At 39.2% G+C, this 17496-nt stretch overlaps 1 protein-coding gene across 1 annotated transcript in view; it reads left to right on the top strand.

Moving 5' to 3' along the window:
* Positions 1-17496, top strand: part of VWA8 (von Willebrand factor A domain containing 8) — a 342760-nt gene that overhangs the window by 49724 nt on the left and 275540 nt on the right. Inside the window, exons 5-9 of the mRNA XM_045810950.2 lie at positions 4983-5150; positions 9328-9492; positions 10051-10100; positions 11265-11373; positions 13633-13737. Of these exons, the coding sequence (XP_045666906.2) occupies positions 4983-5150; positions 9328-9492; positions 10051-10100; positions 11265-11373; positions 13633-13737 (597 nt within the window). The remainder of the gene's footprint in view (positions 1-4982; positions 5151-9327; positions 9493-10050; positions 10101-11264; positions 11374-13632; positions 13738-17496) is intronic.

The raw sequence follows: 17496 nt of genomic DNA, 5'->3' as shown, positions 1-17496 counted from the left end.
GTCTGAATTCTGTTACTTGCACCAGACCCTTTACAGCCATATTGTTATAATATATTCTAATTGTCACTTGGACAGTTGGAGAAGATCTCTCTTTTTATTCTGGCCTCTGTGTTAGTCAGAACTCAGGCCTTGGCTCCTTACCATGTTGCCATCTTGCTCAGGCCAACTCTTGTGTACTCATTTAATGTTAACTGTTTGACAGATTTATATAATTCATTTGAAAAATCAGGGCACGTAGTATAACACTCTAGGTTAACTATACTGGAATTTGAAATAGATTTAAAAATCAAGGCATAAGAACAACGTTTATTGAGACCTCTGTTGTGCTAGGTGCTTTATATGATTGCAGCTAATCCTCAAAACATCCTTAGGAGGGAGATGACTTCCCCATCTTATAGGTAAAGTAACTGAGTCTTAGAGGGCCATGGTCATACAACTGATAAATAGTAGAGGTGGAATTTGAACCAGGATCTGTCCAGTTCCGAAGTTTAGGTTCTTTGTGTCATAATGCTGTTTCTCTGAAAGAGCAATGATGATGATGATGATGATGGCCACCATGACTACAAGGATGATAGTATCGATAATAATGACAGCTAATCATTTCGTAAAGGTTTACTGTGAGCCAGAGGTTATCTTGGTTAATCTTCATCATAATCTGTGAGATAAGCACCGTAAGTAGTCTGGCTTTAGAAAGAAATGGAAGCTCAGAGAGGTAGAGTAGCCTAAATTACCCGTAGCAGGTAAGTGGTAGAGCACTGAAAGATCAGTCTGATCCTATCCTGATACTTTAAAATAAAGAACCTAAAATTTAATTATTTTTGTTTTTCTTCGGCTTCCTCAGTGCTATTATACTATAGCCATTCTGAATCATTTGAAGCTCTTTGGAATCTATTTTCATTAAATCATGGTTATATCAATAGTAATTTCTATTTTTATGGGTACAATAGCTTTAAATTGCCTTTCCAGTACTGCTTTCTTTCATAAATAGTGACATTGTACAATACCCCTTGAGGATATTCTCATTTAGTAAATGAGGACACAGACCTCCAGATTAATTGTTTGCCTAAGGTCTTTTATCAAATCAGAAGCAAATCTAGAACAGGGGCTTAGACAGTTTTTGATTTTTAGGTCATGCAGCATCTTTAATCTTGAAACCCTTCATGCCTACATGTTGGGTTGTTAAAGCTGTGGTATGGTTTGTCCAGAAGGATCTTGCTTCATTTTTTCTGATTTCTATTTGAGAAAATCAGGTCTCTGGAAGTTCTATAACTTGAAGGGCAGGAAAGGATCCCATGGTTGATGTAATTTCTTCTTTGAATAACGATCACAAGTATTCATTCCACTTAAAATATATATGTACCGCTCCCTTCTTTTTTTAAGATTTCAAGAGAAAAAGTATGCCACCATTACTTTATTTAAAAATCTGTATAGAAAATTTGTGAAATATGTAGCCTAAATCATTCATGCTGACAGTTAAACTTGTTCTCTTCTCTTCTCTTATAACAAGTGTGGGCATAGATAACTATTATCCTTTAATATAAAAATTCTTCCTAAACTTACATAACAGCATCTTTTAACTGAGCTGTTACATTTTTATTCCATAAACACTAAAAGCCTTCTGTGAGCCAGTTTTGCACCAGGATGACAAAAAAGGCAGGGTTCTCACCCCTTGAGGACCTGAGAATCTTGCTGGGGAGATAAAACAGGCATATGGGAGAGCTAGGAGAACTTGAGCATTGTGCCTCCACACTTAGGAGCTGAAAAAACAGAGGGCAAAGGGGGTATCGATGCAGGCGGGATAAGATGTTTGGGCCTCTGTTGGGCACAAAACCTGTAACGAGTTTCCTCTCTCCAGCATCTCCAATTAAGTCTGAGACTTATCACATGGTACAATATGTTGTTGATATATTCGAGTAGTTAATGGATTTACCATTCTTCTTTACAAAGGTGACAAGATTGCATTAATAAAGTTTGACAGTACTGATTAAAGTATTTTCATACTTTATACTTTCATACTTTTATAGACTTTTAGAAACAATCAGAAAGCAAGATGATACTGAATTAGTGACTAGTATTATTTCTGTAAATTCAGTGATTCAGATTTTGTTACTAAAAAGTATCTTCTTAAGGTTTTCTCCTTTTAGTCAGTATTCTTGCCTGCATTTAAAACTTTTTATTTACATGTATGTACTAGGTCTATAACCATGTATCCAAAGGGCAAGTCGGAAAGAAAGTTAAAAATCTTGGATGATCCTTTGCATGTTGATTTTTTTTCATTCTTTTTTTCTAAAAAAATATACAACTCTTATAAATTTGTATTCCTCTTATTATAGTCTTATCTTTGGATCCATTTGCACTGTGAAGCATCTATTCTCATTGCCACCCAACTGGTGTGTAAATAAATAATAAGAAAAAAGCTTAGGGGATTTTAAAAAATAATATTCTTAATAAAGTTGAGGTAATGGGGTGCCTGGGTGGCGCAGTCGTTAAGCATCTGCCTTCGGCTCAGGGTGTGATCCCAGCGTTCTGGGATCGAGCCCCACTTCAGGCTCCTCTGCTGGGAGCCTGCTTCTTCCTCTCCCACTCCCCCTGCTTGTGTTCCCTCTCTCGCTGCCTGTCTCTCTCTCTGTCAAGTAAATAAATAAAATCTTTTAAAAAAAATGAGGTAAATTGCATAATCATAGATCTCGTTGTTGAAACAGACTTTTCAGATGGCATGATTCAGTCTCTAACTTCCAGTAGGTAAAATATGATCATCTCGAGCACAACTGAGAACGAGAGATATGGAGATATGGTGCCTGCTACATTTGACTGTTTCAGTAAAATAAACAGGAAATGAAGGAAGGCTCCCATTGAGATGGTGGCAGTGAGGATGGAAGGGGTGATAGATGCATGAACTACTTAGGGGTTACACTTGTGTTGTTTGAGGAATTAGAAAGACTGGATTCTGGGTGGCAGGAGAATCAGTGAGACTTTAATTGAAATCGCCATCAGGAAGAGGGCCTGGTTTGGAAAGAAGTCATATTTGGTCCAGCATGTTAAATTTAAACACCTCTATGGAGATGTTAAAAAGGTGTTTGGAAATGGAAGTGTGGAGATCAAGGGGAGGGTCAGGGTCACATAGTATGTTTCTGAAGAAAGATGAGATAAAGAAAATGAAAAAAATGTTATCTATTGTTATCGTTGCTGTTTACTTAATGTGGCACATAACGTAACACGTGCCAGATAGTGGCTACTCAGTGAACAAGTGAGGATTTGTGGCAGTAGGTTAGAGCTTCGCCAATGAAATAACAAGTGAGAGAAGAGGAGGGGAAAGGTTAAGGGTAGAACATTAGGAAATGCTTGCTCTTGCTCTTGCTCTTGCTTTTTTTTTTTTCCTCAAGAGTACAGGAGTCAGAGGAAGGGCTGGGGAAAGCCAGAGGGAAAACCTAGTTGGCAAATATCTAAGATAGAAGATGAAGCATAAGAGAAGATCAAGGGAAGAGGGTGGGAGGAAAGGAGAACATGAAGACCAAGGAAATACTTGATGTTTGGCTCTTTGATTTTTGGTGCTTGCAAGTGAGCAGTTTCAGTAAAATAAGGGTGATGGAGGCTTATTAGAGACAGTGTGTATGGGACTATTTCTCAAGGGGCTTGAAGATAAAGAGAGGATGTTAAAAGGTATCAGGAGACTGTAGGTTTTCCTAAAGTACAGACGTGTTTGTAGAAGAGACAGAAGTTGAAAATGCAATTAAGAGGTGGGGGTATAGTTGATGGAAGATTTTGGAGGAGGTGGGGGCGGGTACCACGAAGCTCGAGGCAGAAAGGGCTGGCCTTGGAGGGACAGGAGGACTGATTGTCAAAGACAGACATCAGAGCAAAGAAGACACAGAGGGGTTGTGTGATGGAGTGAAGAAAAGTCATGGCATCGCAATTCCGATGACTTTAATCATCAGGTGAAGTACTGGACAAGGTCATAGAAAGATGAAAAAGACTGGAAGCTTGGCTTGGCAATAACTTTTATAAGAAATAAAGAAAATATTTTCTAAGTAGTAGTGACGATTCAGCTGAGGTTGACCAATGTGAATTTGTAGTGGCTTTTCCTCACGTTTTATCACAGGTTTGTAATAGAGCTAATGGGAGGAGCACATGTCCCGTCTCGAGAGCATTGTCATTGTCTTCCCCAACCCATTCCATGGACTCACAAATTAAGTACTTTTTATAACAAGGTTCTTAGAAGAAGCATATTTACTTGGGATTTAGCAATCAGGTAAGAAATGGCATAGTCCTAGTAAAGATAGAACTATCTCATTATTTTTGATAGTGTAGTAGCCCATCCTATTGATTTATTATGGCGTATTTTGCCAATCTTCTAGATTGGCATTTGGGAGTTTTGCAGGGGTTTTTTGGTAATTATAAATCTTTTCGTGTATCAGTGTACATTTTCCTGACTACTCCCTTAAGATAAATTCCTTGAAATACAATTGCTGGATTAATGAACATAGCCATTTAAATTTTTAAAAATGTCTTGCCAAGTTATTCTTCATAAGGTTGTCATTTTGCACATAGACCAACCATGAATGAAAATGCATTTCCTCTTAACCTTACCAAGACTGGGTATCATTCTTTTTTAATCTTTGCCAATTTGAAGTTCTAAAAATATCTTGTTTTACCCTGTAGCTCTTTGTTAACCACTGAAATGGAAAATATTTTATTCTACTCATTTGCATTTCATAACGATATTATTTATTTTCTTAATCTGAAAAATTCTTTTTATATTAAGCATATTTATTTGGTCTTTGTTATATATGCTACAAACATTCTTTTTCTAAATAGGCACACAACAAATTCTAATGCCTAGTAAAATTAGACTGTGTAATTACTAATTATCTGTGGTTCCATTATTCATTGACCTCTTCTTCATCTACTTGCATTACAAGTAAAATTAGGCCATGCTCTGGCATCTTCCATATTCTCATATTGCTTCTGTCTCTTGGAAATAGTGTGCGGTCCGTGCAGCCACAGAAGGCAGAACCCTCGTTTTGGAAGGCTTGGAAAAGGCGGAGAGGAATGTTCTGCCTGTTTTGAACAACTTGCTGGAAAATAGGGAGATGCAACTCGAGGATGGACGCTTCCTAATGTCTTCAGAGCGTTACGACAAACTTCTCCAAGTAAGAAAAGAAAAACCCAGCTGCTTCGTCTTGGCCACTGAGCTGTGGGTGATGCTGTTTGTGACATGATTGTATGGGAACGACGACAGCATTCAGGTGGCTTGTATCTGTGGCAGATTGCTACACTTAGGTCCAGAGTTTGTAGTATTATAAGTTCTTCAGTTTGTAGATCCTATTAGAAGACCTCTCACTTTTTACTTTTTTTTTTTTGCCCATGTAATAACTATTTATTTCTCTCTTATTTTTCTCTCTTTAATTCTCTCTTCTCTTTCTCCCTCTTTTCTTCTCTTCCTTCTCTGTCTCCCAACAACTATGTACCGAAAGTCTAATGGCTTCTAGATGGTTCAGGGAAGACAAAGCTTAATAGAGTGTACAGAAGCTCAAAATCCAGTAGATACTGACAGAAATGAATACGAATTTAAAAGATACCCTGATGGTCCAAGCTGCCTGTGTCTGATGCCTGAGTTGTTGTAAGCGCCTCCTGGCTGCCCTGCAGTAGTCCGTGATCACTTTAAAATATGGGGCGTGGGGCGCCTGGGTGACACAGCGGTTAAGCGTCTGCCTTCGGCTCAGGGCGTGATCCCAGCCGGGGATCGAGCCCCACATCAGGCTCCTCCGCTATGAGCCTGCTTCTTCCTCTCCCACTCCCCCTGCTTGTGTTCCCTCTCTCACTGGCTGTCTCTATCTCTGTCAAATAAATAAATAAAATCTTTTAAAAAAAAATTAATAAAATAAAATAAAATATGGGGCGGATTAGATCAGACCTCTGTTCTAAACTCTCTTCTCAGTATAAAACCCAAAGGCCTTTCAGTGGAAAATAGGTCTTGTCTGAACCTGGCCCTTAGGCCTTATCCTGCTGTCCTTTTTTATTCCACTGCAGCTGATAGGATTCTCTTTTCTATACCTTAACCCCACTGGGTAGGCATTCTCTGAGTGCTTTGCAAGTCACTTTGCTCTTCCAGAATGGTTTTCTCCCAGATAACCTGCCTAACATCCTACAGGAATTATTTCCTTGGGCTGTTTTTAGTTTATTCACTCTCTCCCTCTACTAGATTACAACTTCCACTACCAGGGACTTTTTTGTTGCCAATGTTATCTCAAGCTCTTAGAGCAATGTCTGGCACTTGGTGGCTGCTTGATAACTGTTTGTTGAGTGAATGAATCAGTGCAATAAAATCTTTAAATGCTGTGATGTAAGTTGATAGAAGGAGGACCACAATAAGAGAGTGTAGGGGCCTCAGAGGCTTTAGGGAAGGGGTTCATGTAATGTCACAAAAGGACGGGAAGACATCCCTTGCTCATTCAGCACTGTCTGTGCTCTCCCGGAGTTCTCTGGCTAACCCAGAGTTCCAGGGATTGATGGCTCCGCCTCTGCATTCTAGGATTTAGAGTTTCTCTGAAGCTTGTGCTGTAGAGATACATGTATGCTAATTTTACTGCCCCAAGTTGGTTACAGATTGCTCAAGAGCAGAGTCTGTGTCTTATGTTTCTTCTTGATACAGCTGATAAAGGCCCAGAACCCACTAGGCACTAAGTAACAGATGTTGACACCAGCGTGTCTGAGTGAACTGATGCTCCGTGGCCAGCAGGACCAGAAATAGCACTTTCTGATTCCTGCTGTGGGAGTCTGTTTTCTCAGAGACCTGCCTTGCTACCCTTTTAGCAGTCTGTTTCTTTACTGTTTATAGAAGTCTTTAGATGGTGTTTTCATTGTGAGGTGTAGTTGTCTTGTTTTGGATCTATCTGAAGATGACATCATACCTATATAATTAGCAGAGGATAAATGAGGATTTAATCAGTAAGAAAAGTTAAATTCATTCATTTGTATCATTAGAGTTAATTTACTGAAATGAAAGACATTTATTATTCATGTATTTAAATTTATTTTAAATTTAATTAGCATTTTATAAATAATATGAACTTAAATATTACTATTCTTATAGTAATTTGTTTTTTTTTTAAAGTAGGTCGGTGTTATGCAGAGCATTTTCTCTTTAGATACTTTCTAATTACAAAAGAACTATTATTGGCCCCTGTATAGTTATTTGCCATTTTTAATAAATGATTTGGAAAAGAATATTCAGATGCAGGATCTTTTTGGGGTTACTTCACAACAAGAATTTTGATATATTCTTTATTTGTGTTAGAATTTTATGCAAAGTTATTGAATGTGTTACTTTGATTAAGAATTTGAGATATGGGGTCAAGAGGGTTTTAGTATACAAGGAGTGTTTGTTAATGAGAAGGATGTACTACGTTGTTTTTTCCCAATGTAAGTATCAGTATACATGCTTAATTTTCATTGATAAATGTCATTTCTATAGTCATAGAACCTGTCTCATAAGAACCTCAGAGAATATAGGCCAGATCCCTTCACAAAACACCACCACCTTAAGATAATTTCTATGATAAAAGGATTTCAACACCATAATTTAAGTCCTACTTATTTCTAGCTAGATTCAATATAGTAAATTTGAATATCTCAAAATTTTAATGGAGGTGATTGTAGTAGAATTTTGTTATTATGGAAACAAATACAATCAGTTTGTATAAATTTTATTTATATCCTGATGTTCACTTCTGGGTAAGTGGAAAAGAAAAATATTCAGCTCTCTGAAGATTATGCTCTTGGTTTCTCAGGCAGGGCTAGATTCTGACTCTTGTTTTTCAGTGCATGGTGACATAGCATCACCGCTAGTCCTGTTAATGAAAGTGGGGTCATAATTTTGGTTTTGCTTGAAAAAATTGTTCCTTATGTTTTTAAATGATTTCATGTAATCAACAGACATTTGTTCTATTATGTTTAAGAGATAATAAGTCCACTCGAGCGCTTGAATCCAGCATGAGGTGGTAATGAACAGAAGTCAGTGTACACATGTTTAATGATAACAGCTTGCAAAGGATACAGTGGGAGGGTACAAAACTGGTTCTGATGGAGGGAGGGATTAGAAAGTGATGATGTTCTTTGTGCTAAGCTTTGATGCCTGTGTTTACACTGTGCAAAGTGGGAAGGGTGTTTCAAGCAAGGGGAGCAACATTGGTGAAGCAGCATGATGTGTCTAGAGAGCCACCATTGTGTGATGGGGCTGGAACACCGGGTCAGGGAAGGCGTGCTGAGGGGTGGGTGTGCAGTGCTGGCTGAGACTGGGAGAATCGGACATGAGTTGAGCCAGGGAAGTTCTTGAGTGTCACGTGAAGAGCTTCTACACTGTTATATGGGTCACATCCCCTGAAGAAATGCTGAAAGCCGAGGACATGCAGTTCATCTAAGCTTTGTAAGCTCTACAGCTGAGGACAGTAAAGAGCCATTGACAGGGTCAGGCAGAGAGAGAAGGAATGAGAGCCAACAGGTGCCTACTGTGGACCAGTTGCTTCCATATACACTGTTGTGTTTAATTTTCCTAATAGGCACAGTAGTGTTGATGATACTATTCCCACTTTATAAATGACATCTTGAGGGTCAGAGGGTATAATAACATGCTCTTGGCCACTTCATTAGAGTTTATGCCATGTGCTAGAGCCAGGGTTTATAACCCCAAACCCCGTACTGTTTCCCGTCTCAACTCCACCAGATGCTAGTTGCAGGACCATGGGCAAATGATGTAATTCCTTTGAACATTGGCTTGTTCATCCTTAAAAAGGAATTAAATGTTTATTTGCATTCTGGTAAAAGTTAAATGAGCAAAATTCATCAAAAGTACTTACCACGTAGTGAGTTTTCAATACATGTTAGCTGTTACTGTTAATATGCCTTGACAGAAATAGACCCATAAACATAGCTGTCTATTTGAGGTCCATGGAAGTCTCTGCTCAACCAGTGAGTGGTCAGTCCCTCTAGGACTACCTTTTTACATTCTCTGGTCTGAATCAGTATATTTTGCTTAGCTTCCTCACTCAGTTTCTCTGAGTTAATGACTACAGCTTAGAGATCTGACCCACACTGCCTTTGTTCCTTGGTGTGTTAGCTGCTTCTCCGTTCAATTCCAGTCTTCACATTGTGAGCCTTCCCTGGCACCCTGATCCTGATTTCACTTTGCTTCCTTCCTTGACGGTTTGGTTTTGAGGTGGTTCTCAAATACAATTTACTCAGCAAGCAGGGCCTGAATTCCTCAGCCTGGCAGCTCTTGCAGTTGTAATCTGCATCATTTATCTGTAAGTTTTGATCTCTTTCTTTCAGGATCATACCAAAACAGAGTTGGATGCTTGGAAGATTGTTCGGGTTAGTGAAAACTTCCGAGTCATTGCCTTGGGCTTACCAGTGCCTAAGTACTCTGGGAATCCATTAGACCCCCCTCTCCGTTCTCGGTTTCAGGCCAGAGATATTTATTATCTACCCTTTAAGGTAAGTATGAACAAGGATAATTTATTTTTTAAACAGGTTTTTCTATTTATATTTAGTTAATGGAGAGAAAAAGATAGAGGGTAAAGAAAATCTCTGGACACTAGGAAGAAAAATTATTGTGGCATTATTTATCTGATGGATTAAAAAAGGCTAGGGGCGCCTGGGTAGCGCAGTGGGGCGCCTGGGTAGCGCAGTGGGGCGCTGGGTAGCGCAGTCATTAAGCGTCTGCCTCCAGCTCAGGGCGTGATCCTGGCGTTCCAGGATCGAGTCCCACATCAGGCTCCTCTACTGGGAGCCTGCTTCTTCCTCTCCCACTCCCCCTGCTTGTGTTCCCTCTCTGACTGGCTGTCTCTCTCTGTCAAATAAATAAATAAAAAATCTTTAAAAAAATAAAAAAATAAATAAAAAAGGCTAAGTTTTAGAAAATGACATATATCAAATGATTTTTTTTGCTATTACTTAGGTAGTGTCCACTTAAAGTTTGAAGTGTGTCTATAAAAATTTGCATTGAGTCTGTTACATTCCTTATTGATTTGATGTGTTTCTATGTTATTTTAGGACCAACTTAAACTGTTATATTCAGTTGGAGCCAACGTTTCTGCTGAGAAGTAAGTATTTCAGCTACACATACACACATACACAGACATACACACAAGCACACACAGACATTTATATAAATACCTGGACACTTAACATTGAATTTGTTTGTTTGGCCCATTGGTTTTTTAATTCATCCATTCAACAACTGTTCTTTGAAGAATTTCTTAGTAGCTGTGGCAAGTGCTGATGATAAAGTTAATAAGACATGATCCTTGAAGGCAAGAAACTCAGGATCTGGTAGGGTTTAAAGATATGGAAATACATTAGTTTAATATTGTATATTAGGAGTCATAATTTCAAAAAGGGTCAGCATTTGAGATGGGTCCTGAAGAATGAGTACACTTTTGCCAGATAAAGATTGGAATTAAGGAATTCTAAGAAGTTATTTTTAAAGCGTGGGATATGAGAGTGTATGCCTTGTTCTTGAGGCTATAAAAAGCTTCTGGTGGCTGGAATTCAGGTTTGGATTGAAAAGGGTGGGAGGGGAGGCTGGCAGGATAAATGTGGGCCAGGTTGTGAAAAACCTCACGTATTGTCATATTTTAGAAATATATATGGGGGCTCCTGGGAGGCTCAGCCAGTAAGCATCTGCCTTTGGCTTGGGTCATGATCTTAGGGTCCTGGGATGAAGCCCCATGTTGGGCTTCCTACTCAGTAGGGAGTCTGCTTCACCCTCTGCCTCTGCCACCCCAACTCATGCTCGCTCTCTCTTTCCATCAAATAAACAAATTTTTTAAAAATCTTAAAAACAAAGAAATATATCTGTGTATTTAATCAGCTTCTGAGTTTTATTTATTTATTTATTTTAAAAAGATTTTATTTATTTATTTGAGAGAGAGAGAGAGAAGGAGCAAGAAAGCAGCAGAGGAATAGGGAGAAGCAGACTCCCTACTGAGCAGGGAACCAAACACAGGGCTCGATCCCAGGACCCTCGGACCATGACCCAAGCTGAAGGCAGACACTCGGCCGGCTGAGCCACCCAGGCGCCTCAGCTTCTGAGTTTTGAATGGAATATTATAAAATTAAGCTGTTGTTTCTTGAGAATTTAATAGTAAATGTCATCTGTTAGATTAATTAAATTGGCTCAGCTGTTTTATATTAAAAAATGAATTCATTTTATATATTACAACTGTTAGAATAACATTTAATATCACTTAATTTTTTTCCCCTAGAATTTCTCAGCTCCTGTCCTTTGCCACCACTCTTTGTTCCCAAGAATCTTCTACTCTTGGACTTCCAGATTTTCCTTTAGATAGTTTACCAGCTGCAGTTCAAATCCTGGTATGTATAAAATAATGACTTGTATACCCAAACATGGCAAAAAAAAATTTAAAAATTAATCCTTGGGGATTAATCACTTCAGTTTGCCTTGTCATATTCTTCTATAAATATTACAAGACCTGAGATTAATTGGCAGCAGCGCAGTAAACTGTACAGAGACCAGCAACGTGTTCTGAGCCCTTAAAGAGCTTCCAGCCTTGTGTGGGGGGGAAGGTAGACATGCAACTCAGGTAACAGTCCCACAGAGGGAGGGAGGACTCAGCCTGAAGAGGCGTGAGACCTGGGAGAGGCGTCCTGGAGGTAAGCTGTGCCTCAGCCTTGCCGCAGCCTGAGGCAGGGAGCTGGGGCTTTCACACTCATGTACCAGCAGTCCTTGCTCATTGCAAGGGACACTGATTCCCAGTCGCTAGCTGCTCTCTCGGCCTGTAGCAAAGCTGGCTTCAGAGGTTCCAGAGTAGTCTTCTTTAAAAGGCCTGCCGCCGCTGGCTGTTGAAAGGGAAAGGTGAGAGGCTCAGAAAGGATAAAGACAGATCTGAGGGGTTTGGTGGAGCCTAGACATTGTCCACCACAGTTTCGAAGAAGAGGTCGTGAGGGTAGTGGCAGGAATGGTGGAAATGCCCTCCAGGCAGGGGGAACGGCTCGTACAAAGGTGTTGAATCACAAAGGGGCTTGGTACGTTTGAAGAATGCTGAGTTGTATTACTAGAGCAAGCATGTATGGTGAAGAGAGAGGTTAGAACTTTCCTGTGAAGTGTTTTGCATGGTGAGTGAAGTTGTCTGGATTTTATGGTGGGGAAGAAGCAGCCCATTAGATATTATGAAGTAGGGGAGGTGTAGAGTAATCAGTTAATGTTGGAGGTAGTGTCTCTGCTGGCAGGAAGGAGGGATGGGGAGAGTATGGTGGCATAAGGAGCAAATAGGAAATAGTCGTAGCCATCAATGAGAGATTCTGCTAAGGAGAGCATAATCTCAGGTAGTAGGGATCCTGCCTAGACAAGAGATTTATTTTTTATTTTTATTTTTTATTTTTTAAAAAGATTTTATTTATTTATTTGACAGAGATAGAGACAGCCAGCGAGAGAGGGAACACAAGCAGGGGGAGTGGGAGAGGAAGAAGCAGGCTCCTAGCGGAGGAGCCTGATGTGGGGCTCGATCCCATAACGCCAGGATCCCGCCCTGAGCCGAAGGCAGACGCTTAACTGCTGTGCCACCCAGGCGCCCCAAGAGATTTATTTTTAAACTATCGTTGCGATTTGTTATGTCTCCTGAGACTGAGTTAGGTTTCACAGGTATTGTTTACACTGTTCTATATATTTAGAACAGCTTTTCTCCTCCTATTTATCATGTCTCCTCCTTTTTGTTCTTTTTGGTTTTGCTTGGAACTTTTTACTTTGACAATTCTCAAATCTTAAAAATAGTTCACAAATAGTAAAATGAACATCCACAATCCCTTCAACTAGAATCACTAATTTTTAGCATATTGCCACATTTGATTACTCTCTCTCTTTTTTTCTGAACCATTTGAAAGTAGACCGTGGTCAGTATTCTTATATACTTCAGTGTGCAACTTGTAAGAAGTAGGATGTTCTGCATAAGCAGAACTGTTAATCATACCCCTCAGCATGTTAACAGTAATTCTAGCACAGAATTCTGATAGACAACCTATACTGAAATTTCTCTAATTGTCCCTGTCTTCACAAGTCCCAGACTTCTGAAAGTAGAGTCAACAGAATTGGGAGAGCAGTTTGATTTGGGAGAAAGTTTTGAGAATAATAAATACTTTCTAACTTGTAGTCTATAATTGTGAAGCTAAATACATGTGTGTATGAGATTAACTCAGATTAAGGAATAAAAGTGAAGGGGAAGGTACTTTGGGATGAATAGGGTAGGCAAATGTGTTCAGACGTCTAGTTTCAGACATGCTGAATGGGGCTCAATGGGATATCTAGAGTCACATCTGGGCAATTGAGAGTTCAAGTCTAGAGCTCAGGAAAGAGGTCAGGATCAGAGACAGAGACATGGGAGCCATAACAGATAGATAGCAACTGCAAGATGGGAGAGGGTGAGCTTACCCAGAAAGGGTGTGGAACAGGAAGAGAGGAGGAAGTAATGAATATTTACTTTTGTAGACTTCTGGAAAATATGAGAAACCTATAGGTTATTGTTTATAAGGCAATTTCAATGTCATATGCATTTCAGATAAATTTTCTGTGATTATTTTAGATGTTCCTCATTCCTACGTATTTTTGCTCCTAAATAGGATTCCTTTCCTATGATGTCAATCAAACATGCAATCCAGTGGCTTTACCCATACACTATTTTACTAGGACACGAAGGGAAGATGGCTGTGGAAGGTGTTTTAAAAGTAAGTATCTTGGGATACCTGGGTGGCTCAGTCAGTTAAACGTCTGCCTTTGGCTCAGGTCATGATCCCAGGGTCCTGCGATTGAATTCTGCATCAGGCTCCTTGCTCAGCAGGGAGCCTGCTTCGCCCTCTGCCTGTAGCTCCTCCTGCTTGTGCTCTCTCTCTCTCTCTGACAAATAAACAAATAAAATAAAATTTAAAAAGTAAGCATTTTATATGTTAACTAACTTGAATTTAAATTTTAAAAAAAAGTAAGTATCTGCTTCACTTTCCTTTTCTTTTCAGTTGTCTCTTCTCGTCCTTTCTCTTCCCTTCTTCCCATTTCTCCCTTTCCCCGCCTTTCCTACTTTTCTCTTTCCATCTTTCTTTCTTTCCCTTGACTTCCCTTGCTTTTCCCTCTCTTTTTTTCCAGGCATGGAGGCACTGGCATGCCAGTGATAGGGAAGCAAGTACATAGGTGGCTGGTGTGGTTGGGACATTGACTACATCGAACAAATTAAGTAAATCAGTTGAGCAAATGAATGAATATATTGAGGATTATGAGAGCTGTGTTACTTACTGTGGGAAAAAGAATTTATGAACATAGAAAGGAAGAAGGAAAGAAAGACTCCTGAGGTGTTAGATTGGAATTGGAGGAATCAGAATGAACTCATGTTTTTTTCAATATATATAAACAGAGTAATAGATACAGATTGTGTGTGTATATGTGAATGCAAACACATATTCTAGCTCTGTCCTCTGTGAAGGCCTAAAAATTGATACTCCAGTGGCAATGATTATGCCAAGTGCCGAGACATTGGTTTCTAAATACCACACTTCCTAAAAGGAATCAGGACTCCTAGGAAGTGGGGCTGGTTCAAGGATCAGCACAGGGAAAGTACATGATGAAATGAACTGGGATCATCCTGTTGTGCCAGAAAGTAAGAAAATGTCTAACAAATGATGCTGACGTGCCAAAGTGACAGAGGAGCCAGCCTGAAGTGGCTCCCATTGGCTAAAATGTGGGACAGTTTTAGCATCAAAATAAACAATGATAACAATTGATTATTAACCATTGAACAAAATAGGAATCCCTAAGTTCATATTGATATAAATGAATAAATAAATACAAGGGGGAGAAGAAAAATCCCTTGACTGAATGCAGAAGGAATTACATAAACAGAAAAATCACCATTTGGCCACCATCAATGTGGTAGTTGATTTAGGCAGGAGTCATGAAAGGTTTTAAAGCTAGTGGGTGGAGGTTCTATGAAGAATAGGATATTCGGGTGCCTGGGTGGCTTAGTCAGTTAAACATCCAACTCTTGATTTTGGCTCAGGTCGTGATCTCAGGGTCGTGAGATTGAGCCTCATGTTGGGCTCCACACTCAGCAGGAGTCTGCTTGAGATTCTTTCCCCACTCACCATGTGCACACATGCACGTACTCTCGCTCTCTTCAAATAAATACGTAAATAAAATCTTCAAAAAAAAAGTACAGGATATTTATGTACTCTAAGAATATCTCTTACCAAAATACTCAGTTGACTACAAAACAAGAAAATGATACTTTTATGGTAAATGCCAACTTGACCAGGTAGGACAGATCAACATTGTGTCCCTCCTGAGTGTTGAGCTGAGAAGAGCTCAGCCTTATTTCAGGGATATTCTGGATAAGGATTCGTGGTGTGAGTTTGGCCATGAAAAAGTATGGTATAGACCTAGGTTGAGGGCCATCTTACTTATGAAAGGCCTGTATTCTCTAGAATTGTCTAGTCCATAAAAGAGGAAAACCTGAGAACTACTTCAGATTGAAAGGGACTAAAGAGATATGATAGCTAAATGCAACATGTGCTCCTATGTTGGATCCTGGACCAGATAGGAAAAAGTGACATTGTTTACACAGTTAGTTAAACTTGAATACGGTCTGAGGATTAGATAGCAGTGTTCTATTAAAATGATTTCCTGATTTGGAAGCTTATGTGGTGATTACATTGGCCAGAGTTCTTGTTTTAGGAAATATGAACTAGAATGTTTAGGGATGATGAGGCATCATATTTGCAGCTTGCTCTTCAGTGGTTCACTAAAAGACCAATGATAATGGTCTGGTATGGGGTTGCTGCCGGGGGTAGGGGTGAGGGGATAAATGTGCTACAATGGTAATCATTGAGAAATCTGAGTGAAGGCAAAATAGAAGCTCTTCGTACAACTGAGTCCTGCAACTTTCCTGTAGGTTTGAAATTATTTCAACATAAAACATTTTAAAAAGTGACTATCCACTATAACGTGTTTCAAGATAAAATTAAAAACAAATATAACTAATATAGCACTAAGGTAAAATTTATCTGCCTATAACTTAAATTATTAACTTGAAAAGTAAGTACTTTATATAAAACTATGGAAATTGCTATAGACCTGTCATTTAAACTAATGAAGTTCTTATTTTTATCTTAAGTGGTTCATAATATATGGGGCCTGATTTTCTTTCAAAGTATGCATGGCCCAATTTCCTCATTATATAGTTTAACAGTAGTGTTTTCTAAAGGGCCAGTCACAATATATGATATCTTATAACTATATATTTCAGCATGTTGACTCTTGGCAGAGATGTATTGACTTACCCAAATTAATTCCTTTTAATGAAAGACAGTTTTTATTTTTCCTTTTCAATTTGGCTTAAGGAGCAGATTTCTAAGGAGTAGGTAGAATGTGAACACTAAGTTATTTCTATATGTATAGGCCCTTCATTTCCTGGAGGCCAGGATTTTACCACCTTAGGCAAATGGAGTGGTATTTGTTTCTCCCCTATCTCAAAGTCTACAATGGGAGTACAGAAAGAAGTATTCTCTATGTAGGTAGTAACAGTGAGAACTCAGAAGTAGGTTCTAGGTACTTCAGCAGGTTTTTCTCCACATTATCAGCTAGCCAAAGAAACATTATTTTCATTGACTGGTGGTGTCATTAATGATAATAATAGTAATAAAAAAATAAAACGAATAAAAGCTCTTCCTCATAGAAGCTGAGAAGTATAGTTGGGGACAGAATCTAAATGAAAAGCATAAAGAAGCAAGGTGAAAATATAACTATTTAGTTCACTTTAAGTTTTATTCTCGGCACTGGAAAAAGAACTAGAATTCATCTTTGATTTAATCAACATCTGAACTAAATTGGCATTGGTCATTGAAATAGAGCACCTAGTGTTTAAGAAAAAAGGCTGTGATTCCAGATTTGCTCCCTTGATGCCCACCAGCACAGTGTCCAGTTCCTGCAGAACAAGGGTAAATAGGGATGAAGAAAATGTCATGGGAAGGTCTGATAAAATGAAACAATGTGAACATTTTTGTGACACAACTAAGAGAGGATATTCAATGCCTAGAAGAGTCAGTTATGAACAAAGGTATTTATTTTTATAAAGAAGCCACTTTGATGTATTTCTATCTCTAATTTCAAAACTAGTCGTACAGATTAGACTTCCAGTGAAGATGGTGGAGTAGGAAGATCCTAAGTTCACTTTGTCTCATGGATGCAATTGGATAACACCCACATCAGTGTAAATAACCCAGAAAACAACCTGAAGCCTGGCAGAACACACTCTCCACAGCTCAATGTGGAGAAGAGGCCACCTCAAAGTGAGTAGGAAGGGCGGAGATGTGGTCAGCTGAGTGGACCTGGGGAAAGTCTGTGGCAGGGAGGGACGCCTTGGGCTCAGAGAGGGGAAGAGAACAGGCCCTCACACCAAGTACCCCAGGCACCGGAGACCTGCACAGGGAAGATGATTCTCC

This window comes from Ursus americanus, chromosome 10 (assembly GCF_024610735.1).
Source record: "Ursus americanus isolate L20-20 chromosome 10, mUrsAme1.1.p, whole genome shotgun sequence".
Taxonomy (NCBI): Eukaryota; Metazoa; Chordata; class Mammalia; order Carnivora; family Ursidae; genus Ursus; species Ursus americanus.
This window is presented reverse-complemented; position numbering and strand designations above follow the sequence as displayed.